The 12,877-nt window shown below is 48.6% G+C and overlaps 1 protein-coding gene across 1 annotated transcript; it reads right to left on the reverse strand.

Annotated features, from left to right (window-relative positions):
- Window positions 1–146: 146 nt before the first annotated feature.
- Window positions 147–12,282, reverse strand: LOC144166743 (uncharacterized). The gene is made up of 3 exons (XM_077696240.1): window positions 12,081–12,282; window positions 2,537–2,648; window positions 147–458 (listed from the first exon to the last, which is right to left on the reverse strand). The coding sequence occupies exons 1-3, from the start codon at window positions 12,187–12,189 to the stop codon at window positions 158–160; spliced, it is 522 nt and encodes a 173-aa protein (XP_077552366.1). The 5' UTR covers window positions 12,190–12,282; the 3' UTR covers window positions 147–157.
- Between the last annotated feature and the right edge of the window lie 595 nt (window positions 12,283–12,877).

Here is a 12,877-nt window from a genome sequence, read left to right on the forward strand (position 1 = left end):
CCCCGGTTAGGCAGACTGGCGAATAAGAAGTTTTTGATGGCACGATGTTGAGCATAGGAGCAGAGACATGCTGATTCAAGAGACCTTCTCACTACAACTGCATGATAGGGCATTCGATTCGGCGACGTGACTTGAGATCAGTACATCAGTTTATTCGTTATTTTGAAGATTCTGGAACGGTGGCAGGTTCAGTCGCAGTTGGAGAGTCAGTCGGCGATTCAGGAGACACGTCGATTTGAGATGGTACAGCTGGTGGGCTTTCCTCCTCGCCGAGAACGATGAGGTCAGGAACATCGGTCTCCGCTCCTGACTCTTGGCTCGTGACGTTAGTAGATGACAGGTCATCAATGGTTTCGGTGTTACTGCAGTCTGGCCAGGGGCAACATTCTGGAAAATCTCCTGTGCGCTTCCGAAGTACGCAGCCAGGTGGCGCCTTCTGGTAAATTCCATAGTGGCAGCTGCGAAATTAAGAGTACGGTGCGTACGATTAAACCTGGATAGAACGAAACTCTATGTAACGAATTCCTGGATTTAACGAAGTTATTCAATTCCACATTGCCAACCCCATTGGAGTGTATGTGTTAGCGACCTTTATGTAACGAAAAATCGCGGCGGTTAACTTGGATGTAACGAAGTCAGCGATCTGATCAGTCATTGTTTTTCTCACTTTTACTCAAAAATCGGCCGGAGAAATTAAACAATTTAGCGAATACTATCACTACCGTATATAAGGCTTCAGCAGCAATGAAAATGTCTGGAACCGCATAAACGCGAAACTCGCCATGATGACGACGACGACGACGACGACGACGACGATGATGATGATGATGATGAACGGAGGGGCTAGCACCATCCCGTGGCTAACCTAACAGTCACTACTGGTTTTGCTCGTGTAACGTGACACCACACTAGCTATAGCAAGAGTAACTACCCTTCAAGTTTTTTTTCGCCAACACCGCAAACTACCGTGCGTTTCCAATTGTGAGTGCGGTTTCGGTTCCAGACCTAAGTTTTGAGGTGCTAGGCCATCCTGTCGGCGTGTAGTCACGTGTCTCCACTTATATCTGTGGTATCGGTTCATCGGTGATGAGTGCTGCTGATAGAAAACAGACCGTTGCGTATTTAAAAAAAAAGCGCACAGTTTTAAAGTCTGTCTACACAAGGCGAGGAAGATGAATGTTTACGCCTGGTATAGCACCCCAACGAGCACCCTCCCAACAATCTTATGTCCGGTAAAGAGCATCAAGTTACCAAAAAAGGCACCCTTTCATAATAGGTTTGGCTCTTTCAAGGCGTTAGCGCACCGAAAAGTGCCGAAAGGCAAAAGTGATAATTAAGTAAATGACCTAAATGTACAGGGGTTAATGACCTTGATTCTTCGGAGCGCCGTGTAGTGCCTAAGCTCGTGCGAAAGGAGGAGGCGCAACTCACGCAGTTTTTCGCTTTGAAAAAATCCATAAAGGGTGAGTTCACCTTCTATAACGTCTACGAGTTTGGCTTCGTTTCTGCTTCATTCCCGCAAGCCGTAACTAGAAACCTGCATCTAACGAAACCTTGATGTAGCGATAAATTGTTACCTTTTCTGAATTTCGTTATATCCAGGCTGAACTGTATATGTTCTTCCCGTGTGTGATGTGCAGGTACGAACAACGCAAGAGAAGATCAGGTTTGTACGCAGCCAACATTCTCTGGTTTATCACTTTATCTTGAAGAAGGCGTGGTAGAAATAAATTCATAAGTTCTACGGGAACACTGCATAGTGCATAAAGGATTGTCTTGTTAGTGGCCTATACTAAGCATCCTTTTCAAGCTTCGACAGACTTGCTACCCTTGTAGCCGACCTGTGAAATTCTCGGGAACTTGACTTGTCTGCGTGTGTCGCTGCCACTAACTTTTCACGAACGCCGGAAACGTTTAGCCGGCCTTGCCCCTGCGCCCTCAGATCTATCTACGAGAACTTGTTGGGCCGTGTCTAACTACAGGAGTGCATGACGCGCAACCAAGGTGCTCTTAACCTGTCTTTCAAAATCAGGACTTAGTACCACTCTGTAACACCTGGTCAAGCGACTGGTTTGCTTGATTTTGTTTGGACGTTCCGCGTGTTTGTGTGTTGAAAAATTGCGTTTGAGAATGTTTTTCACAACCGTTTAACCCCCATCTGGTGCAGTGATTCAGGCGGCTGCTCCGGCTCACCTCGCCAGTTCATTGAAGAACTGTCTCTTATTCACTCTTCTAGAGAATTTACTCCTGCAAAAAGTAATTTTTACGAAGCCAGTTGAGTGGACTAGGAGAGTATTAGGCGCGAACTCAAAGAAAACTCGATAGATGCCTGTTCTATTCTGCGTATAATTAACGCGAGAGGAATCGCAGTACAAGCCGCTCGTACTACGCTTCTTTAAACAGCATTGACCAATTTGTAAAAATTAAGTAGAAATGTAGCGTGGGCTAGCTATCACGCATGTACTTCTATCTTAATGCCTATTCGGTGATAAACCGCTGTATTTTAAAACCAGGGAAAGGTTGTAGTTTCACTTACAGGTCAACGAGCATCATTTTCTTATCCGTGTCACAGCGGTAGGATTCGCAGGGGTCCTCTGTCCGAATGATGTCCCCGTGAGCCATCTGCTTTCCTTCGTGCAGGCATTTTCCTGAAACAAATACACATGGGGAACATGTCAAATTAGCGCCAACTAATTTTTAATTGACAATACCAAAACTTAAGAGTCCCAGGAGAAAACAAACGCGCAATAAAGTAATGTGTGTGCAGGTCATATTTTATGGCGAGACTGTTTTAACAGCGTCACCAAGTGCTTTGGCTTAAAAGAAATAAATTAGTAGTGTTAACGTAATTTGTTGTAGTATGGATTATTTTTGTATATCGTTACGGCACACTCTTAAAAAAAGCCGCGCGTGGGCTTCACTACAACACTCCAGAACGACCGATCATCGCGATTAAATGTGGAAATCACGCGAATGAGGATGCTCAGCATTCGACCAGAGCAAAAAAATTACACCATCTTCCCGAGTAGAACCCTGATTTGATGCGAAGCATCGCGGAGCTCCCTTTATTTTCACTTGCGTTGGTTACCCACATCGCGTGAACGTTGTTGGAAACTCCGCGATGCTTCGCATCACCTCGGGGTTCCCTTCTGACAAACGGCTCTGTTAACTGGTTGGCTGATGCTGGCTGAACTTGTGTCAGCCAATCCGATAGCAGGACTGTCGGTACAAATCAGGCGCCGGAGCGAGACTCATCCGACGAAGCAACTGAGGCAGCGGCGCGTGCCCGCGGTTATATATAGCGCTGGCTTAGAGAGGGGGACGGCGGGAGAGGCGCGCATGCGCTCGCTATCGCGCAGCTGGCGTGGAGAGGAGGACGGAGGGAGTAGCATGCTATCGCGCAGCTGGCGTGGAGAGGAGGACCGAATGAGAAGCCAATTATCGCACAGCTGGCGTGGAGAGGGGGATGAGAAGGAGAGGTGAGGACGCCAACCGACAACGGACATAGCCCCGAGCAAAAGATGCCTTGCATCTAAAAATAGTTTCTGCGCTGTGACAATGCCGAAAATGCAAGCCCTGCGCTATTAGCAACGTTTGGACAAATGTTAGTAACCGTTGAAAAACACAATGGCGCAGCTTGCACTATTGGTGCAAGGCTGGAGTAACAGCCGAGCTGGCGCCTGTTTGTCAGAGACCCGCGTAGAGACCCTACAAGCAGCCGAGCTGGCGGCTGTTTGTAAAGGCCCTTTGTCAGAGACCCCGGTATTGAACGCCACATGGATTGCCGAACTTGCCGCTGAAAGTTCATGACTGGCAGAGGCGATTTGTTTTGTCCACAAGTTTTCACATCTGTCCCAAACTGGACCGCGTTAGCACGTCCTAGAACTCATGGCAACGGGTATTGCCAACTCGGGGTCTGTGCCGCGAACTGTGGGTTTGTCCTGCCCACTTCATGCGTGAACGCACGTGTACTGGCGAAAAGAACCGCACGCTAGACATCACGCCGCGATTGCTGGGCAGGGTGTTCTAGAAGGTCGAGGTGACCGACGGCAGGCGCTCCTCACGGGCGCTCGGTATTTTTTCTTGCTATTTTTTCTGGTTACGCTCGACGGCGGAACCTAAAAAGTGTCTACTGTTAAAACTTAATATTTAAAACAATTTACAAATTGCTTAAGCGAACGACGTTACGTGGTTTAGATCGGCGCGTGGCAGACCAAGTGTATGAACTGAAAGAAATAGGTGCGTCAGTGCAGCTGTGACCGTGTACCATCTTATGCAGCATGTACAATGAGGTGGCCAGGGCGGTTTAGGTTGTAGGAGGAGCTACGTTTCATGGACATTCTGCGTTGCACAAGGAGTACCCATCTTGAACCCGTCAGAAAACGAAATATTGCTAGTATGACAATCGCCTTGTCAGTTGTGGTCAATGTCCCGTTAGGGTCAATCAGTTGGGGTCAATCAGTCATGTGATCGTGGGCGTCTGAAGACTACCAACGGCAAGTATTTTAATGCGATTGATATTCTAGGCGCAGTTCAGCCTCTTTGTGGCATCTCAGTTCTTGGTCCTTGTCTAGCACCAAGCGATCTATGTGTGAAGCGTTAACGAACGTGGACGATAAGACAATTTGGCGAGGAGGGAGACACAGCGGCGTTATAGATGAGGCGAGGGGAAACAGGAAGCGAAGTGGGTGAGGTGAGTTTAGATGGTCGACAGAACGATGTCAAACAACCAGGATCGAGTTGCAACCAGTTTCAAAGTGCGCACAAGCATCTACTTTTTAGTGGTAACAGGTCTTCGTCACACGTGCTTGACTAGTGCACGCAGCGTTGATTACTTCTAGTTGTCAAGTAGAGGTATTGCCATACATTTTATACCCAGGAATAAAAATGCAACACAAATCGCATTTTAGCACATATCACCCCAAACGGAGGTGTTGTATTTTGTAACAGGAGCGCCGACTCGGATATCTCAGTCGTACCGTTAATGTCCCCATCACTAAGAGCCCAATGTAGATGGCGCTACGAATGGGCACGATTTCACAGCGTTCGACCCGTGCCGGCGCTTGATATCACTGGCGGGCATAGGTCGGCGGGCTCACTCACGAGTGCATACACACACCCCCTACGCACTACTCATGAGTAAGTGGTGAGTGAGCCTCGCCTCGCCGTCGTTTTGGACTGGTGAGTGTGAGTGTGAACGAGTGTGAGCAAAAGTCGTAGTGAACTCCGCTCACCACTCACGAGGGTGAGCGCCACTCACCACTCGTGAGTGCGAGAGCACCTCCCGGGGAGCCCCGCTCACCATTCGCGAGTGCACTCGCGCTACTCGTGTCATTTGCCGGGCTCACCGCGGCGAGTGCCACTATGGCGCTTGTAGTCACTGTTGGCTATACGTCGCAGGAGCCGCTCGCTCTGATGGTCGTTCAGGCGGGATTGCCTTTAGATTCTGAAATACGCCGTCACTGAGCCGTCACTTTTCTCTGCTTGGTTAAAGCAGTGGGGCGCCCTGGAATTATTTCTGTGCTGGCGTGTTGATTTAGGAATATGCTTTGGATGGCCTACTGACGCCATAACACACTAATACTGCTCGTTTTCATCACTCATGGTGGGTCTGCTGCGCACACTCGCGTGCGAGGAGAGACAACGCGCGAGTTAGTGCGAGTGGTGACGGTGAATGGTAAGCGTGAGTGAGTGCTAGTGGTGACGGCGAGCGGTGAGCGTGAGCGCAAGTGAGTGTGAGTGGTCACAGTGAGTGGTGAGCGTGAGCGCGAGTGGGTGCGAGTGGTGTAGGCTGCGCAGTAAGCGTGTATGCGAATGAGTGCGAGCGGTGAGGGCGACTAGTGAGCGTGAGTGTGGGTGAGTGCGTGAGGAAAAATATGTTTTTCTGTGTGAGTGTGAGATGCGCCAAGTTTTGTCGAGGTATACTGCCGGCCGCGACGGCGAGACGCAGTTTGGCTGAATATGTCGTCTTCTCCAGCGACGGTCGTTTTGGGCACATTTTAGCTTAGCTTCGCATCCGTTGAGCGCCTAATACGCGTGGATTGATGATCTAGTTCGAAAGCACCTCGTGGGTAACCAGTATCGGACGAAATGAACTTGTCTTATGCAATTATGCGTTAAAGATTGGCTAAAAGTTAAATAATACGGGCACGCACGTACTATTATGAGCAATGCGAAAGGGAACACAGGAATGCGTGGCAAACAGCCTCGAAACAGACTCGGAGCGTTACGCGGATGGCGGCGTGAAAACAAAAAGGGAAAGCAGGGCGCTCTTCCACTAACTGTTGGCACTTCCACCAGGCTGTCATTTCTAGAAAGCAGCAGCTTGCGTCATTTCGGCAGTAATATGGTGTCGTCCGACAGCCGATAAGACGCACGGCGGGAATCGGAACAGTTGTTAGAACATCGTCCCCCTCTCCACTTTGTTTCCGACGGCGGCCGGTGCGGATCACTCATAGCTGGGTGTGAGGTTGTTTTCTACGCGTTCCTGTGTTCCCTTTCATAGTGCTCATAATAGTACAGATCAGTATGTGTTAAATATTTTACGGCTTAAGAAAAAAGTATGCAAGCATTTCTTATGACAGAATATAGGTAATTACTCGGCTTGGCTCTGTATTGCAGAGCATCTTCATTTTCACGAACCACGTAAGCAGAACACGCTGCTCAGCAATGCACCTGGCGTTATCCACTTGCGGCATCTACAAGATTACACGTTCGCACAGGGAAAGTGAACATCGTGGTGTGATTTCGGTTAAAATAAAAATTCTGTTTGAAATTCTTCCTCGCTTATTTACTCCAAAAGCTCCGTTCTATATTCCTTACAAGGCGGCAGCCGTCCATTTCTTGTATTGAAATAGAAAAATGCATCATTGTTGCAAGTTTATGAAGGCTGCGAGAGACCGTCGTATACGTCACGTGGGTGCAGAAAAAGCATAAATCATAAAACACGCGGCCTGATTGCCGGCGAGAAAGAAACGGCAATTTTTCCGCTCGATTTACCGTAAGCAGAATCTGGCTAGGCTGCTTGTTGTGGTGTGCGATATTACCCTTGCTTAGTTCTTGTTTGGTGTTTCCGAAATCATTGTCGTACGATTTCATCTTGAATCTACTGGGTTAGATCGATATTTTTCATCCGGTTTCGATTATGTCTGACTAAACACTCTCTGACCAACGATTAGCGATCATCACCTGATAAGCGATCGCGCGCTTGTAGCGGCATATGATTACCAGCGCCGCTCAATGCGGCAGTGCACTGCGATTTAGATTCCGCGCGTGTACGCATGTCTCGTGGTGGCTGGCACAGTTTGACGTGTTTAGAGTTCCTGTATATAGCTCCCCTAGGGGAGCAGAGTTGCGCGTCCATCCGCCAACTTGAGTTACAGGTCGTGCGGGGAAGCCACCCGTCTCGCATGTACGAGCCACCGCCGGGCTGCCTCGCCAGAGACAGCGGGGAGGAGGAGTGGCGAGGAGGAGCACGAACAAAAAATTCCCCCGCATTTCCCCGAGGGGGAGAATGTGAAAGTGCGAATGCACGGTTGTCGGCCCGCTTGCGGCGCTTGCGCTCGGCCCCCGCAGCCCACCGCCTCGCCGCCTTCTCTTCCATCTCTTCCATCGGGTTTGTAGTATCACGTGTACACCACGCAGTTATCAAGCCGCTATAACGCCGCTGAGTCGCCAACGCACGCCGCTGACGACGTAGTTTGAATGCGTTAAAGATATAAGGCGCGTCACTAACACTGCTATCACCGTCGCGTCCGTGGCTTGGTCGGTAGAGCGTCGCGCTGCGGCCGAAAAGTCCTCGGATCGAAACCTGGCGCCGGATGCTGTTTCTTTTTTAAATATAGAGGAGCACTGCGGACGCTGCCGCCGCCGGCGGTGGATGGTTTGGGGTCGCTTATAAAGTGCATTCGCACTTTATAAGCGACCCCAAACCATCCACCGCCGGCGGCGGCAGCGTCCGCAGTGCTCCTCTAAACTGGCACTTAAAACTGGCGCACGATTGTCGGCTGCTTATAAGTTGAGCGGCCTCAGCTGCCGCCGCTTCCGCAACCGCCGACGCTTAGTGGAGAACTGACTGAATACGGGGTCTTGTGCTCAGCACTGAAAGAGGGCTTTCCTGTCGAATTGGAAACCGCGGCATGTGGCAGTGAGACGCGCAACCCTTTCACTACGCGATATACAGGAACTCTAGACGTGTTTAAAGGTGTATGTCGCGGCGAAACGACACGAGCCACTGAGGAGAGCGAACAAAACGAGAGCAGCGTACAAAGCCACCACGACGAGACGGGGTGAGAAAGAGGAAGAGAGCAAACACAAAGATTGGCGGCCGACGGCGCGGGGACATTATCGAAACACGACAATGATTTTATCTGGGCCACAGTTGGTGCTCCTCTTTATCTTACTCTGTGGTCGTAACCATTTTCCATAGAACGCAAGGTATTTTGTGCTCTTTGAACGCACGGTAAACGGGATGCAAATTTGAATACTTGATCCCTGCGACGCACTAAACCCTTGCTCTCAGTAGACAGCGGTGAACATTCGGTCTCCTTGTCGCACCGCAATCCAGATTTTTAGGAATACACATATTAAAAAAAATGAAGCTGCAGGAGGAACTGCTGACGCCGCAAATTGTAATGTTTTTTTTACGCTGACATTCACCCCGGCCTGATTTGCATTTACCACTCGAAGACAGTGTGCGTGCAGTATAAACTTAAACGTATATTTAATATCGCTAATATCAGGCAAGTAACAAATATCTGAGAACTCCAGGAACCTGTTAATTTACGTTGCTTAATCCGGTCCTGTAATTAAACAATTACTGGGTGTGAAATTATGTTATACTGCTGAATATACTGGTATACCGGTGGCTTCCCCCGTTGATTTTTAATGCGAGCGGCGTGATCTCTACGTTAGAGACATGTGTACACACGCTTGATGGATAGACACAATGAAGTCTCTATTGGGCCACACAGCTGGCCGCTGAAGAGAGTACGGTTGTGTGCAAGTGGGGCACGCTTCACTGTGCAACGGACACTGCGCGAAAGCCAGCTTACAAAGACCAAGCTTACACGGATCCAAGTGAAGTCGGCTTCACCTATAAATAAAAATGCATTGCTGGGGATATTTTTAATGGGCAATATGAGCCCTCTTATAGCAAGGTAAAAAGGCCATAGGGACTTTGTGTTTTTTTTTTGTGAATTTTTCCATAAGTTAAATATTTGGCCTGCACTCTACGTGTCGTCGCAGACAATCTTCGGGAAGGGCTTGCGTTCGGGCTAGTTGGTATTCCATAATGTTCATCTTCAGCGCAAAAAAAAAAACGCGGACACAGTAGACAAGGACAACCGTCCTTGTACTTTTCTACTTGTCCTTGTCTTTGTCTAATGTGTCCGTGGTTTTTCTGCGCTGAAGATGAACTTTAATCTTCGGGATACCAGCAGTAGACACCATCGCTGCAAAATATCGAATAAGCTTTTATCTGCTTGCACGTGGGCGATATCAGCCGAGCAACTGTGACAAAAAATTAGTTTGTAAAATGCTTCAAAAGAGTATTTAGCTACCGGCGGTGATAAATCGGTGAGGGCAATGACACGTACATCTCATTTCGAAGCGGTTGTGCCACGTCCCCTTCTTGATAATGCCTGAATAATTGCGAATATACTTTCTCTAGGTCAGCTTGTCATATAACGTGCTCAAGCAGTCTCAGGAACGTATCTGCGTGCTAGGCGACGTTCACGCAGAAGACGGAGGGTGTTGCTGAAAGGTATTTCTGCAGCCCAAAACCAGGAGTAGAATTACTGTGGTGTCACTTCAAGTTTCCAGGAAAATTTTTTTTCGAGTGCGGCTTCTTTGCGGAAAGAAGGGGGCGCAGTTGAAGGTACGCCGTATGACAATATTCGTCTGCATATATACCTGCAGTGCGGTTGGCTTTGAACTTAATCCAATCAGCGAGCGTGGAATGCTCGGCGGTTTTAATCGATTTTGGGTTCCGGCCGGAGACCGGCCTCATATCAGCAGCCCGGACGCGTCATCACGCGGAGTGATTATACGTATCACTAATTGCTTATCCTACAGCTGTTGTCAGCAAAGACCTGGGAGTAATGGGCCCGAGCGCGTGCAGAGGCACTTGCGATCCTGTGGCTCTTTGCTTTCCATGATGATGTTTCTGAGCGGCGGAATACCTGAGCAACGCGGCGCGCGGGTGTTTTAATTCCGGCGAGATACTTATGAAGGCACGTGGAACTGCAGGTCATTCTCTTTTAGAGGCACAATATGCACTGTATTCAGCGACTCATTAGATGCCCCCAAAAATGATGTAGTCCAATGAGCGAGCTCTTAAACAAACATCGAGGAAGTCGCCTGGGCAACCCTGCACGAACTCAACGGCGTGGTGCTGCGGGTGGACTTGCTCCCGGGTCGATGATGCCGCGGCGAGTAGCCCGTTACGGTTTGGTTTCTTCTCCCTTGAAATAGTCTCTCAAGTTCCGCTGTTCTATATCCACACGAGAAACGGGAGCGAATAAAACTGCAAGCAAAATGGAGATAAGCGTGATGGTTCCCCTAAAGTCCCACCACCTCCGATAGGGTTTTTCTACACGGCGGAAGTCCTAATTTATAATACGACTACAGGTGCTGCCCTTAATGGCCAAGTGGCATGCTCACGCTGTGCGCCTTCAGCCTACAAAACTCGCAGAGAACACAGGGCTTGAAAAGGAGGGCCTCCCCTCGGGGGCTGTGAAAGGCTGCGCGGGGTGTACAGGAACCAATCCGAAGCCTGCAACTGCTGGAGAATGGTAACAGACTTACGCCGCTGAGGAACAAGCATACCGGTCCCGGCGTCACCTGTCTGGAGATATGGATGAACACCAATCGTTTGTACCCCAGAGCAACGTGTAAAACAATCTGTTTGTAATAGCGCGTGAGCGAGGCAGACCAAACTGGAAGGATCGTCTATCCCTAACCCCTCATGCTTCCTCTCAGAAAACTAGGCCAGTATGGTCCCCGACATCATGTTAAAGTTTAATATTTTTCAAGTCAGCTTGCGCGAAATGCGTGAATATTGTTTACAAACATATTGCACTTCTGTTTCTATATTACCATGCTATTGTAGTTCTTTCATATAGGATGGAGCTAGAAAGTATCCTGACAGAAGTCATGGCTCTTTAGTTGCTAAGGTCTAACAGCTGTTTTTCGCTATGCTTAGCAACGAAAGCTGTCCGCAAATAGTTTTTCTCTCCGGGATGCAAAGGAGCATAGCTGCGTTCCCAACAGATGTAGTAATCCACTATCTGTTCATATTGATGAATAACGCCCCAAGCCCTCATTTACTATTGCACATGCTAAGACCATCTTTTGTATAGATCCCCACGAAGACTTTTAAAACGAGCGGAATGAAGATACGTCCGTTAATTGTCCCTGCGATGTAATACTCTAAATTAAATATCATTACAGCCAGTGGTTGGTACATTGCACCATGAAGCCCTCTACCACGGCCCCACAACTGGTCCTATCCTGCGACCTTTGACTAGATTCTTGGGGCCAAGCTTACATATTTCCCCTCTTCCTCGATAATTAAATTATACTTAACAGATTTCTCTGGTAAACCTTCGTACGGCTGCAGCTAAGGCTAAAGGGTGCCTGGACCAATGCCAACCCAGATACATAGTGGGGGATGAACCACCACCACCTGCTCCAATAAAGGCCAAATGCTTCTACCTCTATTACTGAAATTTTAGATTTTGGAAAATATTTGAAAGGTATAGCGAAAACCATTTCACCTGCGATAACCGCGCATTGAAAATAACATTCTGGAGTGATGAACAAACGTATTCAGGCGTACGCTAGCTTTGAAAATCAGACGTCAAAAACCGATTTCTCAAGTAATACAACACAAGTGTGCCGCAAAACGTATTCAACACTACAAATATTCTTAGCGAAAAAATGTGTAACCACTCATGGGCAAACTGCTGCACATTGCCTTTGCGACCAGCCCTTGACCGTCGGTTTTGAGCTTGAAATTTCTGGCGTCATCCGAGTCGTAAAAGCTTTCAACAACAGAATGTGCATAAATAAATTCCTACCTTCAACGACTTGCGCAGCTTCCAGCAATGTGTAAGCATCAACTACGGAAAACACACAGGTCAATTTTACGAACAGCGCGGAGAAAATCACGGCACGAGCAGCACCCATCGCGTCGTTGTTTCACTCAAATCCTCCAGAGAAGTGCTTGAAGCACAAAACCAGACCCGGATGATATAATACCGGACCTAGGTACCACTACTAGCTTTTTATACATCGCTAGCCATACGAGGCAGTTCTGAGAACGTGTTTGTGACTCAATACCATAGCGTTAGCGGCGATGGTCAAAATCAGAGGAGGCGCACGCGTGCGCAGAATGAAATTAGCTCTTCCGGAAGCCCCGCATTGCGATCACCACTCGTTCGTTTTATTGTTGCTAGGGCTGAGAAGCGCAAATGAATGCCCAGACAAGCCGCCCCGTGGCTAAGAAAGAGTACCTTGCCTATTAATATGCCAGCACAATGAATGCGCTCCAGCGCTTTGAAGGTGATGCAAATAGCGAATCGAAAAACATGAATGCAGCGTCAAAGGAAGAACAAGTAGATGGCGCGATCAGGAAGTCAAGATGTGCCAGGGGTGGCGACCTTCTGACCTTGCTTCCCCCTCACTTTCAAACGTTGTGTCTCGGTATGCAGGAAAGAAAGCGGGGTTTGCAAGCATGCCAATTATTTGTTGCTCCGGTAAGGCGCGCACCGTTCGCTCGAATAATGAACGAGCTTCTGAAAGCGGAATTCAGTGACGCCAAGGAGGATCACGCTGCGTAAACGGAGCACCAAGCGTGGCTCATTCATTTGATTGC

This window comes from Haemaphysalis longicornis, unplaced genomic scaffold, assembly GCF_048455015.1.
Source record: "Haemaphysalis longicornis isolate Haplotype H1 unplaced genomic scaffold, Haemaphysalis longicornis Haplotype H1 scaffold_19, whole genome shotgun sequence".
Lineage (NCBI taxonomy): Eukaryota > Metazoa > Arthropoda > Arachnida > Ixodida > Ixodidae > Haemaphysalis > Haemaphysalis longicornis.